General features: G+C 47.3%; 1 protein-coding gene and 1 long non-coding RNA gene across 6 annotated transcripts in view; one reads left to right on the forward strand and one right to left on the reverse strand.

Annotated features, from left to right (window-relative positions):
• The window catches only part of LOC132218786 (uncharacterized), a 449343-nt gene that overhangs the window by 254051 nt on the left and 173562 nt on the right, over positions 1 to 21730 (forward strand). The gene's annotated exons all lie outside the window — the stretch shown is intronic.
• The window catches only part of LOC132218775 (WAP four-disulfide core domain protein 18-like), a 46577-nt gene that overhangs the window by 17208 nt on the left and 7639 nt on the right, over positions 1 to 21730 (reverse strand). Inside the window, exons 1-3 of one of the 5 annotated variants that reach the window (XR_009449267.1) lie at positions 8998 to 9144; positions 7958 to 8106; positions 6863 to 7109 (exon numbers count right to left, since the gene is read on the reverse strand). The exons of 1 other annotated variant lie outside the window; for it this stretch is intronic. Coding sequence is in view for 1 of the 4 variants with exons in the window: in XM_059670478.1 (XP_059526461.1) it covers positions 8998 to 9082 (85 nt within the window). In the remaining 3 variants the exon portion in view is untranslated. Of the gene's footprint in view, positions 1 to 6862; positions 7110 to 7957; positions 8107 to 8997; positions 9149 to 21730 lie in introns of those variants that run through there. 3 more of the 5 variants (XR_009449264.1, XR_009449263.1, XM_059670478.1) reach the window with 3 other exon arrangements.

Raw genomic sequence — 21730 nt, forward strand, 5'->3', positions numbered from 1 at the left:
ATGAGCACCTGTGGGGAGGCCAGGGTGAGGTCCTCTGAGATCACAGGAACACTAAGCGAGCCAAGAGAGGAGGGCTCAGACCGGCCATCCCAGGTAGTTAGCTCACACCCAGCATCTCAGATTCTTTGGCTCCTCAAAGGGTACAGCACCCAGGACCCCTCCATCTGAAGGAGGGACCAGGGTACCTGACCAAGACATGCAGCTCAGGACAGGGTGAGATCAATTGCCCAAGGAAGCACAGAGCACAACATAGAGCACAACAAAGAACAAGCCCAAATGCAAATCCGAGGTGTCTGGCCAGTTGCCAGACTGCTGAGTAGCATGGCCTTGGTGAGTGTATGGGGCCAAGGTGGACAGTCCCAAAGAACTTGCAGGAGAGCCCTACAGAGCACTCTTGGTAAGGGGTGGACTCCCTAATCCCTCCCTAAAAGTGACTTAGACACAACTACTATCACTTAATTAACATCATCTTTAAAAAATTTTTCTCATGTGTTTTGTATGTATTTTTTCTAAGTCCTTTCCTATAATTTGAATACACACTTATGTATATGCAAATATGTATATTTGCTGCAGAAATGAAATTATACTGTATGTATTGTTTTGCTTTATTCACTTAACATTATGTCTTTTTAAAATATATTTTTTATTGAATGAGGAAGGGAGATGGAGAGATAGACTGATACAGCAATGATGAGAGAGAATCATGGATCAGCTGCCTCCTGCATGCCCCTTACTGGGGATTGAGCCCACAACTTGGGCATGTGCCCTGTACGGGAATCAAACTGTGACCTCCTGGTTCATAGGTTGATGCTCAACCTCTGAGCCACGCTGGCTGGGCTTAACATTATGTCTTGGAGAGATGGCATGTTAGTATCCCCCGTTTTAAAACAACTGATATCTAATATTCTATTATATAAGTGATTCATAATTTATTTAAACATATTTCAATTGCTGAACATTTAGGTGGTCTCTGTATCATTAACATTTGCTGTTATATGCATGATATAATTTGTATATGCTTCTTTGTTTATATATGTCAGTATTTCCCCCTGAATAGATGCCTAAACATGGAAATTGAAAGGATATGTTTACTGTGGAGATGGAAAATATTGCCAAATTGTCCTCCAAAAAGGCTGCACCCATTTACACTTCCTCCCATTTACACTGGGCCCATCATATTCATTTTTAAGCCTATAGTTCAGTGGTTCACTCATATTGTTGTATAGCCATCACCACCACCCATCCCCATAACTCTTTTCATCTTGTAAGTCTGAAACCCTATACCTATCCAACAATAACTCCCATTCTCTCCTCCCCACCAGCTCCTGGCAACCACCTTTATACTTTCTGTCTCTATGATTAGACTACTCTACATATTTCATATAAGTGGAACCACACAATATTTGTCTTTTTGAGACTGGCTTAATTCACTTAACATGTTGTCCTTAAGGTTCACCCATGTTGTGGCATACTAGAGAATGTCTTTTTTTTTAAAAAAAACTTTTTAATTTTAGTTTATATTCTTGCTGTAACATTATGTTTTTTATGTATTATGTTTTTTAAATTTTATTGATTAAGTTATTACATATGTGTCCTTATCCCCACATTACCGCCCTCCCCCCCAAAAAACAGATCCAGAGACAGAGAAGCATCAATCAGACCAACAAAGCTCAAAGGGAAGGTAGGGGAGGGAGGGTAAGGGGGAGAGATGAACCAAAGGACTTAAATGCAAGCATATAGGCCTAACCAATGGACATAGATAACAGGTGGTTGAGGGCATGAGTGAGGGGTATGGTGACAGCTGGGTTCTGAAAATATCAGCAGGAACACTTTGTAAAGTATATGATTGTCCAAGCACTATGCCGTACACTTGAACCCAACATACAATAATACTGAAAGTAAAGTGTAATTGTAAAATCCTATACTAATAAAAGACAAACATGCAAATTGACCATACTTTTGCTACACCTTAAGCCATGCCCACCAGCAAATCAGAGCGACTATATGCAAATTAACCCAACCAAGATGGCAGCCAGCAGCCACGGAGCTGGAGTGAGCAGGAGGCTTGCTTGCTCCAGTGATGGAGGAAGCCAGCCTGCCGACAGCTCTGAGCTCCACTCAAAAGCAACAAAGTTTCAATTATAGAAGGTAAATAAAGCCCAGAATAAAAAAAAGAAAAGAAAAAAAGGAGAGGCTGGGAGCTTATGTCACCAGGGTGCTTGGCCAGCCTGAAAACAGCCCTCAGCCCCTCACCCAGACTGGCCAGGCACCCCAGTGGAGACCCCCAACCCTAAAGAGGGTGTGGCCAACCTGAAAACAGCCATTAGCCCCTCACCCAGGCTGGCCAAACTTCATGGGGTGAGGGTCCCCACTGGGGTAGACATCCTCCGAGGGGTCAAACACTACAAGAGGGCATAGGCCAGGCTGAGGGAACACCCGAATGCACAAATTTTTGTGCACTGGGCCTCTAGTTAAAAAATAAGTAAATTGAAATTAAAAAAAAAGACGTACCTATTTGAATCATGGGGGAGCAGACGTGACCACAGGCCTCCCTGATGCACTGTTCTCCTTGCCCACAGTCCCTCCCTGCTCTGCACTGGTGCTCGCAGATGCCTGAGGAGAGGAAAGACTAGTTAAAAGCTTTTAAGTCTTACACTTGAAGAATAAAATTTTAAATGCCTTTACAGTATCACCCAAAAACCCATCAATTACATAAGTATAAATCTAACAATTTATATTCAGAAAACTACATAGTATTACTAAGAAAAAATTTGAAAAGATCTTAATAAAGGGAGTCATATACCGTCTTCATGGATTAGAAGATTCACAATCATGAACATATGAGTTTTCCTGAAATTGAATGTAATTCCAATGAAAATCTTAGAAGGATTTTTAAATGAAAATTCAAAAACTAATACTAAAACTTATATGAAAGTCCTAAAAATCAAAAATAATCAAGACAATTTTTCCTGTTGTTTTTTTTCAGTTACAGTTGACATACAATATTATATTAGTTTCAGATGTACAACATTGTGATTAAACATTTATATAACTTATAAAGTGTTCACCCTGAGCCAAGACAATCTAGAACAATGTTGTTGGGATTGGGGGGCAGGGAAGGGGTGGAAGCAAAAGATGAAATTAGCTAATTTGATTATGACAATTACTCATAGTAGTTCACTTATAGATAATCATCCACAAAAAAAGAAGGGAGCAAAGGTAATACTTAAAGGTGTTAGTATAAGATAACTATTACAACAAAAATATAACCTTTCTAAATACAAAACATATAGTAAGAGAGAGAGAAAGGGAGACAGATTACACCACTAAAATAGGTTACACAGTGAAAGATCATCTAGGTAATAAAGAGGAAATAAAACCATAACAGTAAAAAGGTATGATAAGTCACCCAATTAAAAGGAATTCTTATATTTTAGAGATACATACAGAAGTAATCTATGGTAATATAAGCATAATATGCTAATTAGACCGGATAATCCTTTCTGGCAACCTTCTGGACAACCTTCCGGACAAAGCCAAGGCTGCGAGGGACGTCTGGGTCCAGGTGTCCTAGGGAAGCCAGTGCCGGCAGCCGGGAGAAGGAAGGCTTACACTTGCACAAATTTTGTGCATCAGGCCTCTAGTATGTAATAAAATAATGTCCGGATTGTCTTCAAAATAGCATGAGATGAGGAGAAATGAATGGGATTATAAAAGAAAAATGATTACACATTAACAGTGGTTGAAGCTGGGTGATGGGTATATGGTATATCATTATACTATTCTATCTGCTTTGTATGTGTTTACATTTTCCCATAATAAAAAGTTTAAAACTAAAATATTTATCCTTACAAACAAAGCTTTATTAATTAATCTTGGATTAAAATAGAACATGTCAAATATCTCCCAGGTCCTGTAAAAACTGTGCCCCAGAGTGTATACCTCAGTGAGAAAGTCCTCGTGAAATAAAATAGTACATTTCCCAACTCCATAGCCAACATTCCCATTCTGATATACTCACAGTTTCCACACAGCCTGTCAAAACCGTTTGTGCTCCACCTATGCCTCACACACTGAGATTTGTTTAAATGATTATTTGGAGAAAGAAGGTGGAAATAGGCTTTCCGTGTAAACTGGGTTGGGAGAGCTGTTAAGTGCAATAGTGGACTGGTTTTTATTGGTTTATTGGTTCTATGGGTATCATTTTTTGTTTTCTCAATCACTTTGCTAGGAGTGGATATGACTTCCAAGAGAATAGGATTTTGGTTCATTCGGTCGAAAGGCCCTTATTGGACCTGTGACTTTTTCTCAAAGTCAAGAGCTCTTTTGGAATTAAGAAACAAACTTTGTCCTGATCAGTATGGCTCAGGGGTTGAGCATCGACCTAGGAACTGGGAGGACACGGTTCGATTCCTGGTCAGGGCACATGCCCAGGTTATGGGCTGGATCCCCAGTGGGAAAGTATGCAGGAGGCAGCCAATAGATGGATGTTTCTCTCTCATTGTTGATGTTTCCATCTCTCTCTCTCCCTTTCCATTCCTCTCTAAAATCAATTAGAAAATATTTTTTAAAAGGAAACAAGCTTTGAAAGGTATTGCCTCCAGGGATACCTTCCTACAACAATCTGTTCACAGACTTCCAGAAGAGCAAAAACCAGAGCAAGGGGAGCAGCCCAAGTAAGTAGACCTTATGCATGTGCTACGCCTTGAGTGTGCTCTGGACCTTGGCATTTCAGTAAGGTAAATAAATAATCACAGAAAAAAGAGCACTTGAAAAAGTCTATCCGAATATAAGCTTTTACATGACTTCCTTGTCTACAGTATGCATGCACAGATGGTGAGGGAAAAGACTCAAAGCTACCTGGCCAGGCTGGAGGAAGTCTCAGATTTCTGTGACCCAACTACACACATAGGTACATTGCTGCTGTGTTAGGGAAGTGGGGCCAACTGTACTTCATGGCATAGAATTAGGGAATGATGGGTGGTCAGGAAGCCACACATAGGCCATACATGGGAGAGGCAACCAGCCAAGAGGTGATGAAGAGCTTTGGCTGACTGAAAAATGCCTACCAAATATAAACACATAATTCTTCATTTTAAAAAAAATATGAGTGGGCAGGGGAATCCAAAAGGGTCCTGGAAAACTTTCCTTTAAAGCTTATAAAGCCGGTTGCAGATGACTGTGTGGAAAAAGAAAAGACCCAGTCAGTGCTCTTTTGTTCCACCTTCCCTGTCCTGGTGTTAAATATGAAACATAGATAATCCATACGTGTCTTTGTATTGAGACTGTAACACCTGACCAGCAGAGCCCTGCCAGTGAATATATTCCCTCTTTGGGAGAGAAGGTCAGCATGGTACAGGGCATGGACCATTTACCTAAAAGCCAAACAGACATGGAGGAGAGGACTGGCTCCTCTACCCATTAAGATTGTTTGGCTTGACTGTTTTTGCTCAGTGGTTGAGCATCAACCTATGTACCAGCAGGTCATGGTTCAATTCCCATAGGGGCAGTTGCCCAGGTTGTGGGCTCAGTCCCCAGTGGGGGGCATGTGGGAGGCAACCAATTGATGATTCTCTCTCATCATTGATGTTTCTATCTCTCTCTTTCCCTCACCCGCCTTCTCTCTGAAACCTTTAATAAAAACAAATTACTTAAAAAGGAGTGTATAGTTGGGCAAGTCATTTAGCTACTTGGACCCTCTGTCTCTTCATCTATAAAATTTACAAAAAATTCTGCTACTGAGATGGTATTATAGAGTTATGGTGAGTGTAAAGTGAGATACTACATGTGAAAGTGCCTGTGCATGGTGAGTGTTAATTATACTACCCTAATATATGGCTCGAAAATCTGGGTGACCACAGAGTCTGACACGTCTGCATGAATACAGAACCTGTATAGACTTCAGGGCTAACTAAAGGGCAGAAACATAAGTGGACGTTGTAGGATGCCATCCTCAAGTATCTTTGCAAGGAAGGTCGTACATTGGCATTCAGAATGGCAGATAATAGGGGAAATTATTTGAGAACATGTTATGGGTGTGCTCATGAGCCCCCAGTAATGACCAAGAGAGACAGAAGCACGGTGGGATTTGAGGTGTGGATGACCAGCCAGTAAAAAAAGATATCAAAGCTAATATGCCCTCATTCCAATGCACAGGCTGCTGAGGCCAGGGCCACCGAGGTTATAAGACGTGCTAGACGGCAGGGACAAGCAGGCATGGCAGACCATGGCAGAGGCTACGTGGGGCAATTGAGGTGGAAAAGTGATCAGGGAGCGCTGGGAGATGGAGCTTGTAGGGTCAGCCCAGACCATCGCTTTTGACAGGGCTTCTTTGGGAGACCCAGGCTTATCCTCTGCCTCAGGAAAACTCTGAATCAAAGACCCCACCCACAGAGCCTATGTCCCAACTTATCCTACCTCCTAACCACTCCCCAGCCCATGCCACTCAAAGCCCCACATCCCAAGGGCCCGGGTTGTTCTCATAGTGTTAGGCATCCAGTCCTGCTACATGTTGGTGTACTGCCTTAGAATAGGGTATCTCCACAGTTGCTTCTTCTCATACGCCTTCTGAGTCTTGCCCTAGTACAGGCTGCGACTATAGGCCTGTTATTTGCTACAAGGTCAGTTTTTCTTGACCAAAATCATATTCCCAGAATGCTTGAGAAAATATTATCATGCCCTTTGCCCTGTTTAGATACATGGACATGGAAGGAGGAAAGAAACTAGCTGGCAGACCTTGCCTCTGATCTATCCTGAGTGCCTCGTATTCATGGGCTCAGTACAGGGCACACAGTCCGTTCTGTTCATCCACAGAGGGTCCACTAGAAAGAATGTCTAAATGGGAAGAATGACACAGTCTCAATAATGCCACAGATAAAATTTATTTTGGACACAAACTCTTCAGAATCAGCCACTCCACCACTTTAGATCTTCATCTTCTAGGACTGCACGTCAAGAGATAGACACTTGCCAAGAATGGTGTGTGGAAAATGTTATGCCAAGCACTGGATCCATGCATTCATGAGCAATCTTCTGGGGCTGGTCTCCAGGCACGCTCACACCCCACATTCTTATTCCACATGGTCATCAACATGGTTATAAACAGCATTCTTTTAAAATACAAATTTGATCATGACATTTCCTCTGTTCAGAAACCTCCAGCAGTCTACCAAACTCTTTGGCAAGGCAGCTCATCCTTTCTGGACCCTGGCTTGGATGATCCTCTACTGCGATGTTGCAACTTCTACTGACCACAATCTCAATCACTTTCCCATCTCCAGCGTAGGACCCCATTTCCCCATCATCTGTCCCGCCCTTCCTTACTGTGGCAAACTGTATGCCTCCTTTAAGCTCTCCCTTAAATGTTCTCTACTCTCTGACAACCTTCCCAACCTCTACTGAACCACACACCTAGGCAAAACCAATAACTATTACCTGGGCCTCAACAGAACTTAGTAGAAATTTGTGCAAAGCTCTGATCACCTGGGTTTAATTATTTACATAGTTCTGTCTCCATGAACTAGCTGTGTTTACCCTTTCATCTCAACTTCAGCACAATGCCTGACTGACACAGGAGATACTCCATAATTGTGGCTCTCTTTCCTTTCCCTCTGCCTCCCAGGATCACCCATTTTCTAGGAAGAGTGAAGCCCCCTTGGAGGGGAAGGGGAAGTAGGTGACAAACCCTGGGTCAATAATGACCTGTGAATCTAGGATCATGGTTACTTGTCTCAACTGAGAACCCCCTCGGGGACAGAGACTGGGATAGGGCTTCTCTTCGAGGAGAGGGTCTTAGATAATGCAGCCAGGTGACCTTCTGCCATTCACTTCCAGCCTCTTTCTCTTGGAGTTACCCAGACTTCTGAGTGCAGTGGACATGTGAACATCCATCAGCCCCAGGAAAGTCCACTGGTGAATAGTTAACACGCTTGTAGGCTCTTGACTGATTTATACTCACCCCATGGATAGCAGGTTTGCATACATGGCCACATCCATTGCTGCAGCATTTCAGGTGAGAGGGACATGAGTAATCTCCTGAGCATTTTTCAATGCAAGTCCCAACGGTTCCTTTGGGCACCTTGGGGCAGCGTCCAGGTTTGTGTCCATCTGAATTAAAAAAAGGGTGTTTGTGGAGTCTGGAATAGTCACTAACCAGGTATAAAAACTGCTGTTAGAGGTCCACGGCCTCACTCCTGGCAGGACTGCCACCTCTTTCATTTCTTCCTTTTACTCCTGGACCCTCCCTCAGACTTGGCAGCGCCACCCTCACACTGAAGCCCCCATTGTCACAGTCAGGCCCTTAGGAGAATGTTCTCCCAGCTGCAAAGGCTGACCAGTTCCGCAGGCAAGAAACCTGCTCTGTCATAAGCCTCTTCTTTCCTCCTTATAAGATATTAGAAACATCTCTGATCCCAGACATCTGTCTTTCCACCTCACACGTACCCCATGTTCATGCCGGAGCTACTCTGTGTAGGAGCCCTACATCCAAGGCACATGTAGAGAGACCCCCAACTGTTAATAACGCCTAACCTGATCTGATAAGAAGAATGGGGCCCTGGATGGTGTGGCTCAGTTGGTTGGAGCATCGCCCCACACACTGAAAGTTTCACAGTTTCAATCCCCATTTGGGGCACGTATGGTGTGCAAATAATCGATGTTCTCTCTCACTTCGATCTCTCTCTCTCTCTCTCTCTCTCTCTCTCTCTCTCTCTCTCTCTCTCTCTATATATATATATATATATATATATATATATATATATATATCCCTTCCCCTCTCTCTAAAATATCAATAAGCATATCTTCGGGTAAGAATTAAAAAATAAAAAATAGAAGAAGAATGGGAAACGCAGGGCGATCACTCCTGAAGGTTAAAGAAAGTGGGTCTGATCAATGCCAAATCTCCACTCGGCAGCCTGTTCCTGTGCCACACCATCCCAGGTAAGAAGCTGAGCTCTGATCCTCCTCTACTCTCAGGTAGGACCCCCTCAGCACCCTTACCTCCAGGAGGATGTCTCTGAGCGAAGGCCATCTCCATCCCCAAGATGACAAAAGCCACTAGGACAAAGACTGTGCCTGTCTTCATGTTGGCTTTAGATGTGAATGCACACACTGAGCCCAGCCCCAATTTATACCCTCAGTGTACCAGAGAGGAGTGTGGGGTGGGGCAGTAGAACAGGAAATGTACAACATGATCTAGTTACTTTGTTCTATTTCAGAACTGGTTTCTCTCTAATTAGGGTATGTTTTCTTGTAGATGCAAATCCAAACAGGAGAGTTCAGGCATTGCTACATCAAAATTTTGCACTGTTTTCCCTGGTGTCATTAGAAAAAGTGGCCAAAGAAATAAATTTTCTGTGTATGATTTAAAATTTCAGAGTACGAGCATAAACTTTGAAGCTATGTGTTATTCCACCTGATGCCTCCTGGAGGTCCTGTTCCAGGAGGATTCAATGTGCTTCTGGGAGAGATGGTGAACGGGTTGTGCCTTGGTCCCTTCCAGGGCTGAGATCCCCAAGTAGGAGTGGATAGAGGACCTCCCCTTAATCACAAGGGTAGGTAGTGAGGTCGCTCATATGAGGAGATGGATGTTCAAAGATCACAAGCTGGCAGGGCCGTTGGGGATGGAGAGACAGGGTCCATTCTTGATGGCTGGTAGTCTCTGAGCCTATCCTGCTCCATACTGAGAGGTCCCTAGAGAGAGGCCTGTGTGGGTGAGCTACAATGAGCTGAACTACAGGAAAAGACTGTTACAGAATTTCAGAGAAGGGGGTATAGAGGTAAAACGCCAATGACTATAGGAATGAAGAGAAGCCTGCTTTGTCCCTGGGGTCAGATCTGGGACAAGCACCTCATGAGCACCTGTGGGGAGGCCAGGGTGAGGTTCTCTGAGATCACAGGAACACTAAGCGAGCCAAGAGAGGAGGGCTCAGACCGGCCATCCAGGTAGTTAGCTCACACCCAGCATCTCAGACTCTTTGGAGGCTCAAAGGGTACAGCACCCAGGAACCCTCCATCTGAAGTAGGGACCAGGGTACCTGACCAAAACATGCAGCTCAGTACAGGGTGGAGATCAATTGCTCAAGGCAGCACAGAGCACAACAAAGAGCACAACAAGGAGCATGACAAAGAACAAGCCCCAATGCAAATCTGAGGTGTCTGGCCAGATTCCAGACTGCTGAGTAGCATGGCCTTGGTGAGTGTGTGGGGCCAAGGTGGACAGCCCCAAAGAACTTGCAGGAGAACCCTACAGAGCACTCTGGGTAAGGGGAGGACTCCCTAATCCCTCCCTAAAAGTGACTTAGACACAACTATTATACTTAATTAACATCATCTTAAAAAAAATTATCTCATGTGTTTGGTATGTGTTTTTCTAAGTTCTTTCCTATACTTTACATACACACACATATATATAACCAAATATGTATCTTTGCTGCCGAAATGAAGTTATATTGTACAGTGTTGTTTTGCTTTATTTACTTAGCATTATCTTTTTTAAATATATTTTTTATTGAATGAGGAAGGAAGAGGGAGAGATAGACAGATACATCAATGATGAGGGAGAATCATGGATCAGCTGCCTCCTGCATGCCCTCTAATAGGGATTGAGACTGAAACCTGGGCATGTGCCCTGACCAGAAATCAAACCGTGACCTCCTGGTTCAGAGGTGATGATCAACCATTGAGCCACACTGGCTGTGCTTAACATTATGTCTTGGAGAGATTTCCATGTTAGTATACCCCCCCCTTTTAAAACTACTGCTATCTAATATCTACACTAATAAAAGAGAAACATGTTAATTGGCGTACGACCGCTACCCTTTTCATTGGCTAATCAACGAGATATGCAAATTAACTGTGAGCCAAGATGGCGGCCGGCATCCAGGCAGCTTGAAACTAACATGAGGCTTGCTTGCTTCAGTGACGGAGGACTCCAACGTTCCCCGCCTACCGCTGCAGGCCTCTGAGTGGGCAGTTTAAGAAACATTGTTACAAATACCGCCGGACTTCAGCCAGCAGAATCACAACATTGTATGCAAAGGCCAGAAACCTACTTTCAGCCGCGGAGGCCTAAGAGCTGGAGCCAAGCCTCAAGCTAAAGCTGGCCCAGAATAAAAAAAAAAAAGGAAAAAAGGAGTGGTTGGGAGCTTCAGTCACCCCCAGCCTGTAAACAGCCCTCAGCCCCTCACCCAGACTGGCCAGGCACCCCAGTGGGGACCCCCACCCTGATCCAGGACACCCTTCAGGGCAAACCAGCCGGCCCCCACCCATGCACCAGGCCTCTATTCTATATAGTAAAAGGGTAATATGCCTCCCAGCACCAGGATCAGCGGAGCTGTGAGGCCTCCTGGCACTAGGATCAGCATGACAGGGGGCAGCGCCCAAACCCCCTGATCGCCCTGTGGCTCTGTGTGTGACAGGGTGCGGCACCCCAACACCCCCCCCACACACACACACACATGAGCCCTGTTCTGTGTGTGACGGGGTAGAGCCATAACCTCCTCATTGGCCCTGCCCTGAGTGTGAAAGTGGCGGCGCCCCAACCCCCTGATCGGCCCTGCTCTGTGGGTGATAGAGGGTGGTGCCCCAACCCCCCTCCCCCGACCCCCCCACGGGCCCTGCTCTGTGTGTGACGGGGTAGAGCCATAACCTCTCCATTGGCCCTGCCCTGAGTGTGACAGTGGCGGCGCCCCAACCCCCTGATTGGCCCTGCTCTGTGGGTGATAGAGGGCAGTGCCACAACCCCCTGATCAGTCCTGCTCTGTGTGTGACAGGGGACGGTGCCCCAACTCCCCTATCAGCCCTACTTTGTGAGTGACAGGGGGGAGCTCCTCAACCCCCTGATGGGCCCTGCTCTGTGAGTGACAGGGGGCAGTGCCCCAACCCCCTGATTGGCCCTGCTCTGTGCATGACAGGGTGTGGCGCCGCAACCTCCCCATCGACCCTGCCTTGACTGTGACAGGGGGCGGTGCCTCAACCCCCCAATTGGCCCTACCCTGAGTGTGACTGAGGGTGGCATCACAACCTCCCAATCCGCCCTGCTCTGTGCATGACAGGGGGCGGCGTCCCAACTCCCCAATCGGCCCTGCTCTGAGCCCGACCAGGGGCTGCACCTAGGGATTTGGCCTGCCCTCTGCCACCCGGGAGCAGACCTAAGCCAGCAGGTTGTTATCTCCCGAGGGGTCCCAGACTGCGAGAGGGCACAGGCCGGGCTGAGGGACCCCCCTTCCCCCCGAGTGCACAAATTTTTGTGCACCGGGCCTCTAGTTCTATTATATAAGTGATTCATAATTTATTTAAACATATTTCAATTGCTGAACATTTAGGAGATTTCGGTTTCATTAGCAATTTGCTTCTATATGCATGATATACTTTGTATATGCTTCTTTGTTTATATATGTCAATATTTCCCCCTGAATAGATGTCTAAACATGGAAATACAAAGGATATGTTTACTGTGGAGTTGGAAGATATTGCCAAATTGTCCTCCAAAAAGGCTGCACCCATTTACACTTCCTGCAGTGAAGGAGGCACCGATTTCCCACATAATGACCTGATGCATTTGCATTCTTGCTTTCCCAAGTTAAAATTTTAATGCAATATTTCAAGCTGTATATTCCCATATTCCCCTTGGGATGTAACCCAGTTGGGAAGGCAGGGCAAAGAGCTCTCAAGACAGTTATGAAAAATATTTAATTAGTGGAAATTACATATGAAAATATAGTCTGGTATGTGCTCCTCTAGCACACGGAGTTCCCAGGATGAAGCAAGGTGGTTATGGCCTCTCCTGGTTGTGCTGATTCTGCAGTTCAAGAATGGGAGCTGCAAGGCTGCCAAGGACGCCTCCCTTCAACAACAGCGATACTGGGCTCCATTAAGCCCGCGGTCACACATCAGGACCTGTGCCTGTGTCACACCTGTCACCTCACCGAAGCCTCCTAAGCTGTGGGGTCGCTTCCATTGGCAACCACAGGTCACACATGAAGGGACTGAGACCGGAAGGAAGCCCATGTTTTGCAAACACTTGGACCCCATCTCAGACCCACCAATGGGGAACTGCCAATGGGGAAGTTCAGAAAAGCTCCTCAAATGTTTTCATGTACATGAAGTGAGGGCACTTCACCTACCTGATAAAAGCTTTATTTCTGTGAAGAGCTAAACAAAATGTCTCCATAAATAGTTGATTTCTAGTGACATTCACAAAATTGGAAATCTGGCAAGTTCTCATGACATATTACTACGTGATAATATCCAGGTGTCTGCAGCAACCATCAGACATATATAAAAAATTAATTGAGGAACAATATAGAGGTTCCTCAAAAAAATTAAATATAGAATTACCACATAATCCAGCAATTCCACTTCTGGGTATATACCCCAAAGAATTGGAAGCAGGGTCTCAAAGAGCTATTTGTACACTCATGTTTATAGCAACATGATTCACAAGCTAAACATGGAAACAACCCGAGTGTCCATTGGCCAATAAATGGATAAGTAACATGTAGTATGTAAATATAAGGGAATATTATTTAGCCTTAAAAGGAAGGACATTCTCCAGATTGCCACCACATGGGTGAGCCTTAAGGACATCATGTTCAGTGAAATAAGCCAGTCACAAAAAGACAAGTATTGTGTGGTTCCACTTCTATGAAGTACTTAGAGTAGTCAGATCATAGAGACAGAAAGTATAAAGGTGGTTGCCAGGAGCTGTGGGAGGAGAGAATGGGGAGTTATTGTATAATAGGTATAGAGTCTCAGATTTGCAAGATGAAAAGAGTTATGGGGATGCGTGGTGGTGATGGCTACACAACAATATGAGTGAGTTTAATACCACTGAACTATAGGCTTAAAAATGAATATGATGGGCCCAGGTTGCAGGCTTGATTGCCAGGTGGGGGTGTGCAGGAGGCAGCCAATCAATGATTCTCTCTCGTTACTGATGTTTTTATCTCCCTCTCCTCCCTTCCTCTCTCAAATCAAGAAAAATATATTTTTTAAAAGATAAATAAATAAAAATGGTTATGATGGTAAATTTTGTTGTGTGTACTTTAACGCAATAAAAAACACATTACTAAAGAAGACTGATTCCAGACATTGGAAATCCCTACATGTCCTCAGCCTACAAACCTACCCTTCACACAGGTAGCCATTGCGCTCTTTTTCCTTTTTCTTTTTTTTTTTTTTCAGCCCAGCATGTGAGACCTGGGCTTAGGTTTTGGTATTTGGCTGCCAGGCCTGATGGGAGGAGATCAGACCCCAGGTTTCCTGCTCCCAACTCTTGGAGAGAGGATGCTATACCCCCAAATGCACTTATTCTCGGATCCGGAGAGTCTGCTTGGAGAATGGGCTCATCTCCTGTGTGATTCCAGAGATTTTCTCACTTTTGGGGAGGAGAGGAACAGAGACTCTCGGCTACAGATTTGCACAAACACTGGCTTCCTGAAGGGTCTGTTTCTTCTCCCCTGGAGTTTCCTTGTTTGAAAGGTGGAGTTTCTTACACAAAGTCATCTGAGAGTCTGATCTGCTCCTTTCCAGTTTTTGTTTATTTCCTTCTTCAGGGCGACATGAATTAAATTTGCTTCATTTAGTGGGGGAAGACGGGAGAGGAGGAGTGGACCCTAAGACTCTTCTTGCTCATCCCTCTTCCCATGAGGTCAGCCGCAGAGCAGCGCAGAAAGTGACAATCAGTGGTTTTCTGAGCACTTATGCTATCTGAGGAGTGTCTTATTGTTTATGACATTTTAAAAGGGTCCTTATGAGCCAGTAGGAAATATGAATCTAAAGCCTTACAAATAGGCTGACTAAAGACTACAGGCCTTACAGAGTGAGAACACAAGGTCACCAAATGGCCCACAGCGAAGAAGTGGCAAAGCCTAAAGCCAACAGGATGTGTGCCTGTGCCCAGGCCTCAAGACCTCCACCTCCACAGATGCCAGTGCTCCTTACTGACCCAAGGAACTCAGGGAAAGTGCATATCTAGCACCAACACCTCACCTATTTCCTGGCTACCATTTAGTGAGCACTTGGTACGGGCCAGGCACTGGGTTGGGTGCTTAACACAATCTCATTTAATCCTTAGAAAACACTGTGAGGCAGGAATATCACCCCCACCCCCCTTTATTATTCCCATTTTTGAATGAGACACTGAGGTTGTGGGAGTTAGCATAAAACCAGATTTAGGAAAAGGAGGGGCCAGGGTTTCAATCGGGTCTTTGTGACTTTAAACCTCATTTTGGCTCAGCTGTGGCTCAGTGGTCTACCTATGAACCAGGAGGTCACAGTTCAACTCCAAGTCAGGGCATATGCCTGGGTTGTGGGGTTGATCTCCAGTGTGGTGCATGCAGAAGGCAGCAAATTGATTATTCTTTCTCATCATATCTCTCTCTCTCTCTCTCTCTCTCTCTCTCTCTCTCTCTCTCTCTCTCTCTCTCTCTCTCCTTCCCTCCTTCCCTCCCTGAAATCAATAAAATATATTAAAAAACAAAACCAAAAAACTTATTCTGCTGCCCAGTCTCTGTGGAGCTAGCAGCCATATCCACCCATGAACCAAGGCAATGACGGCAGCCCCAGGAATAGCTGTCCCCAGTCAGAAGCCCCGTGGCCTCCTGTCTCGGTGCCTCAGGATGGTGCTCTGAGAGTCCTGATTAGGGGAAAGGGAACGGGTTTTGGAGGAAACCGCATTAGGATAGAGCTTACTTGCTCTCATTGGGCCTCTCAGAGAACAGAAAAAGATGGATCTGAGCAGGAAGAAGTGGTCCCAAGCGGGGAGGTTGGCCATGGGAATAAGTCCAAGGATAGCCAGCAGCTATCACACCAGGACACACTTTGTGGTCACTCAATGCAAAGATGCTGGGTGGGTTTTTTTCCTTAGAGTTTGAATGGTCTGAAGGAAACTACAGAACAATGTGGATAATGTTCCCTTGCAATTACATCATTGAGGTGTGGGGAGCTGATATAGGGTTAAGCCTCGGACTGACCTGTGGGCAAAGTCACAATTCCCAGCTTAGAGAGCACAGTCCTCTTAGCATAATTAGGCTTGACCTTATAACACTCCCTAGATCTTATCTGGGAAGCTAATGGGCTGAGGAAGTGCAGGAAGTGTAACCATGGTCAAAACAAGTGAAACCTCACAAGAACTGTGTAACTATGGAAACCACTACCTTGTTTACCTCTCACTATAAAATAAAGGCTCAGCTTGCCTTGGGATCTCTCTCTGTGGCCTCAGCCAGGCACAGGAAGATCCACGGAGACTAAAGAGAGCTAGAGAGTTCTGAATGCTGTCTCCGTGTAAAACATTCTTCGCTGACTCCGTGCACACCTTTGGGAACCCTGGGACCGCTGGGGCTGGCCCCCAGTATTGAGGGAGGCAGCATGGTGTGCTAGGAAGTGTTCCAGCTTTGAAGGTGAAGAGACCTGTCATTTATTAGCTGCCTGATGTGTGATGAACACATAATCTCTTTGAGACCCAGTTTCTAAGTGCTTGCAAGACAAGTAATTATGTTTGCAAAAAGATGTTATGGAGATTAAGTGCAATACAGACAGTCCTTGGGTTACGTCGGACTCGGTGTATGTCGTTTAGTGGTTACTTTGCCATCTCCCATCCTATCTAATAAAAGAGAAACATGGTAATTAGTGTATAACCGCTACCCTTCCCATTGGCTAATCGGGGAGATATGCAAATTAACTGCCAGCCAAGATGGCGGCCGGCATCCAGGCAGCTGATGCGAACAGGGAGGCTTGCTTGCTTCAGTGATGGAGGGAGCCAAGCTTCCCCGCCTGCCTTGCCGGCCTCTCAGCTGCACTCTAAGCAACATTGTAACAAATATAGAAGCTAAACAAAACCCTGGGCTTCAGCCAGCAGGACCGCAACATTGTTTCAAATACAGAAGGGTAAACAAAGGCCAGAAACCTGCTTTCAGCAGCTGAGGTCTCATAGCTGGAGCCGAGCCTCAGAGCTAAAGCTGGCCCAGAATTTTATAAAAAAGGAAAAAAGGACAGGTTGGGAGCTTCAGTCACCCGCCAGCCTGAAAATGGCCTTCAGCCCCTCACCCAGGCTGGTCAGGAACCCCAGTGGGGACCCCCACCCTAAAGGGTGTGCGACCAGCTGCAAACAGCCATCATCCCCTCACCCAGGCTGGCCAGGCACCCCAGTGGGGACCCCCAGCCTGACCCAGGACACCCTTCAGGGCAAACCAGCCGGCCCCCACCCGTGCACCAGGCTTCTATCCTATATAGTAAAAGGGTAATATGCCTCCCAGCACCAGGATCAGCGTAGCCACGATCCTCCCAGCACCAGGATCAGCGGAGCCGCGAGGCCTCCCAGCACCGGGATCAGCGTGACAGGGGGCAGCACCCAAACCCCCTGATTGCCCTGCGGCTCTGTGTGTGACAGGGGGCGTGGCCACAACCTCCCTATCCGCCCTGCTCTGTTCCTGACAGGGGGGAGCTCCCCAACCCCCTGATCACCCTGCAGCTCTGTGTGTGACAGGATGCGATGCCCCAAACGCCCCCCCCATCGGCCCTGCCCTGAGTGTGACAGTGGCAGCACCCCAACCCCCTGATCCGCCCTGCTCTGTGTGTGAGAGGGGGCGGTGCCCCAACTTCCCTATCGGCCCTGCTCTGTGACAGGGGGGAGCTCCTCAACCCACTGATTGGCCCTGCTCTGTGTGTGACAGGGTACGGAGCCCCAACCCCCCTGATCGACCCTGCTCTGTGCGTGACAGGGGGTGGCGCCCCAACCTCCCTATCGACCCTGCCTTGAGTGTGACAGGGGGCGGTGCCCCAACCCCCCAATTGGCCCTACCCTGAGCGTGACTGAGGGTGGCATCACAACCTCCCAATCTGCCCTGCTCTGTGCATGACAGGGGAAGGAGCCCCAACTCCCCAATCGGCCCTGCTCTGAGCCCGACCAGGGGCTGCACCTAGGGATTAGGCCTGCCCTCTGCCACCTGGGAGCAGGCCTAAGCCGGCAGGTCGTTATCTCCCGAGGGGTCCCAGACTACGAGAGGGCACAGGCCGGGCTGAGGGACCTCCTCTCCCCCACGAGTGCACAAATTTTTGTGCACCGGGCCTCTAGTTTATTTATTAAAAAAAAAAGTTCCGTCATTTTCACATATGTACATATGTACTTTATGTTTTTTATTATTTATTTACCACAAGTAAAGGTCAGAAATTGTTACCTTTCTTTTAAATTTTTTTTACTGTTTCACTTCATTACTGCTGTGTATGTGCTCCATGTGAGTGATTTAGGTGCTTATGTAGGTGGGTTTCAGCAAAAATTGTGTTATGTTGTCCCGTAGGAATGGATCTCCAATGTAACCTGAGGACCTACTGTAGTGAGATTTACACTTTTGCACTGACACCTCTAGCTAGTTCTGCCTGTGGGTCATGCACTCAGTGGTGAGAGCCAGCAGATGGTGTAATGGAGCTAACACCATGCCAGGCTTTGCTCCTGAGCCTGTGCTCAGGCTCTGCTTTGCCTAGAGGAGGAGGACATGGATCATTAGTGCAAATTGGGACACTGTTAGGTATGACAGCCCTGGGGTCACCATGTACAGTGAATCCAAGGGACTTAAGAGGGTAGAGAGGAATCAGGGAAGGTGAGCAAAGAAAAAAGCATTTGATTCATTCCTCGGTTTCCTTGTCTGTAAGATAGTGGTCCCATCATTAAAGCTCTCAAGATTCAGTAAAATAATGTATTTGAAAAGATCTGGCACAGAGAGGTTGCCGAATATGTGCTTTTCTCTCTCTTCCCTCTCTGGGGGATGCTGACTCATCGTAAAGGATTATTGAAGCATTCCCAAAAAACAAGTAAACATTTCATAAACACAATTTAAGTTGTTTTTAAAATGTTTGTGATTTAAAAGTGAAAACTCATATAAAATTATGATTGTTGCCAAATAGCAAAAAGTTAAAATATATTCAGTATTTTACAGTTTATCAAGCTTTTGTGTAAAAAATACCTCCCTGGACAGGCCTGGATGGAAGGAAGTGAAGATGTACCTATTTGGAGGTGTTGGGGGATTGGGTGAAAGAGGTGAAGGGATGAAGAAGTACAAACTGGTAGTTAAAGAACAGTCACAGGGATATAAAGTACAGCATAGAGAAAATAGTCAATAATTTCTCTATATAAAAAACGAACATGCAAAGTGTCCCCTTGGGAGTTCAACCATGATACCAGGAGTTCGTTCACTTGCTATGACATGCGCTGACCACCAGGGGGTGGTATGGAACAGGCGGATGACTTGCGGTGGGCAGCTGCGGGAGCAGGCAGAGGGAAGGAGGTGGCGGGGAGGTGGGGAACCTGAATGCTGGCCAGGCCTGGAGACCCGACGTGTATTTTGTGCACCAGGCCTCTAGTCCTACGTAATAAAAGAGAAACATGAAAATTAACCATCCCTCCACCATGCTTAAGCCATGCCCACCAGATAATCAGGAGTGAGTATGGAAATTAACCTAACTAAGATGGCGGCGGCCACAAAGCTGGAGCGAGCAGGAGGCTTGGGTTGCCCCTGGCCATGGAGGAAGCCAAGCTTCCCGCCTGTCCTGGCCAGCCCTGGGCTCCGCTCAAGGCTACAAAGTTTCAATTATAGAAGATAAATAACTCCCAGAAAAAAAAGAAAAAGAAAAAAAGGAGAGGCTGGGAGCTTGGGTCGCCGGGGGTGTGGCCAACCTGAAAAAGGCCATCAGCCCCTCCCCAGGCTGGCCAGGCACCCAAGCGGGACCCCCCCCCCCACCATCAAGGAGCTCTGGGCAGCCTGAAAATGGCCCTCAGCCCCTCACCCAGGCTGGCCAGGCAACCCAGTAGAAACCCCCACTCTGAAGGGGTGTAGCCAGCCTGAAAATGGCCCTCAGGCCCTCATGCAGGCTGGCCAGGCACCCCAGTCGGACCCCCTCATCCTGAAGGGGCTGTGGCCAGCCTGAAAACAGCCATCAGCCCCTCATCCAGGCTGGCCAGGCACCCCAGTGGGGACCCCCAGCCTGAAGGGGGTGTGGCCAGCCTGAAAATGGCCCTCAGGCCCTCTCCCAAGCTGGCCAGGCACCACAGCGGGACCCACACCCTGATCTGGGACACCCTTCAGGGCAAACCAGACAGCCTCCGCCTGTGCACCAGGCCTCTATCCTATATAATAAAAGGCTAATATACAAATTGACCCTAACAGCAGAACGACTGGGAATGACTGGTCACTATGATACACTCTGACCACCAGGTGGCAGATGCTCAATGCAGGAACTGCCCCCTGGTGGTCAGTGCACTCCCACAGGGGGAGCTCTGCTCAGCCACAAGCCAGGCTGATGGCTGCCAGCACAGTGGTGGTGGCGGGAGCCTCTCCCGCCTCCTCAGCAGAGCTAAGGTTATCAGACTGCAGCTTAGGCCTGCTCCCTGCTGGCAAGTGGACATCTCCCAAGGGCTCCCAGGCTGCCAAAGGGATATCTGACTGCCAGCTTAGGCCTGATCCCCCGGAAAGCGGGCCTACGCCAGGAAGTGGACATCCTACGAGGGATCCTAGACTGCGAGAGGGCACAGGCTGGGCTGAGGGACACACTCAGCATTGCACAAATTTTTGTGCACTGGGCCTCTAGTCCTATCTAATAAAAGAGAAACATGGTAATTGGCGTATGGCCGCTACCCTTCCCATTGGCTAATCAGGGCAATATGCAAATTAACTGCCAGCCAACATGGCGGCTGGCAGCCAGGCAGCTTGAAACTAACATGAGGCTTGCTTGCTTCAGTGACGGAGGACCGCAATGTTCCCCGCCTGCCTTGCCAGCCTCTGAGCTTACAGTTTAAGAAACATTGTAACAAATATAGAAGCTAAACAAAACCCCAGAAACCAGCTTTCAGCGGGCTGGGATCTCAGAGCTGGAGTTATACATTGTTTGGATTATAGAACCTAAACAAACCAGATACCTGCTTCCAGCAGCTGAGGCCTCAGAGCTGGAGCCAAGCCTCAGAACTAAAGCTGGACAAGAATAAAAAAAAAAAGAAAAAAAGGAGGAGTTGGGAGCTTCAGTCACCCCCAGCCTGAAAACAGCCCTCAGCCCCTCACCCAGACTGGCCAGGCACCCCAGTGGGGACCCCCACCCTGAAGGGTGTGTGAGAAGCTGCAAACAGCCATCATCCCCTCATCCAGGCTGGCCAGGCACCCCAGTGGGGACCCCCACCCTGATCCAGGACACCCTTCAGGGCAAACCAGCCGGCCCCCACCCGTGCACCAGGCCTCTATTCTATATAGTAAAAGGGTAATATGCCTCCCAGCACCGGGATCAGAGGAGCTGAGAGGCCTCCCGGCACCGGGATCAGCGTGACAGGGGGCAGAGCCCAAACCCCCTGATTGGCCCTGCTCTGTGCATGACAGGGGGTGGTGCCACAACTTCCCCATCGACCGTGCCTTGAGTGTGACAGGGGCGGTGCCCCAACCCCCCAATCGGCCTTACCCTGAGCGTGACTGAGGGTGGCATCACAACCTCCCAATCTGCCCTGCTCTGTGCATGACAGGGGAAGGTGCCCCAACTCCCCAATCGGCCCTGCTCTGAGCCTGACCAGGGGCTGCACCTAGGGATTGGGCCTGCCCTCTGCCACCCGGGAGCAGGCCTAAGCCAGCAGGTCATTATCTCCCAAGGGGTCCCAGACTGCGAGAGGGCACAGGTTGGGCTGAGGGACCCCCCTCCCCCCCGAGTGCACAAATTTTTGTGCACTGGGCCATTAGTCTATATATATAAAAAGCCTAAG

This window comes from Myotis daubentonii, chromosome 16, assembly GCF_963259705.1.
Source record: "Myotis daubentonii chromosome 16, mMyoDau2.1, whole genome shotgun sequence".
Taxonomy (NCBI): Eukaryota; Metazoa; Chordata; class Mammalia; order Chiroptera; family Vespertilionidae; genus Myotis; species Myotis daubentonii.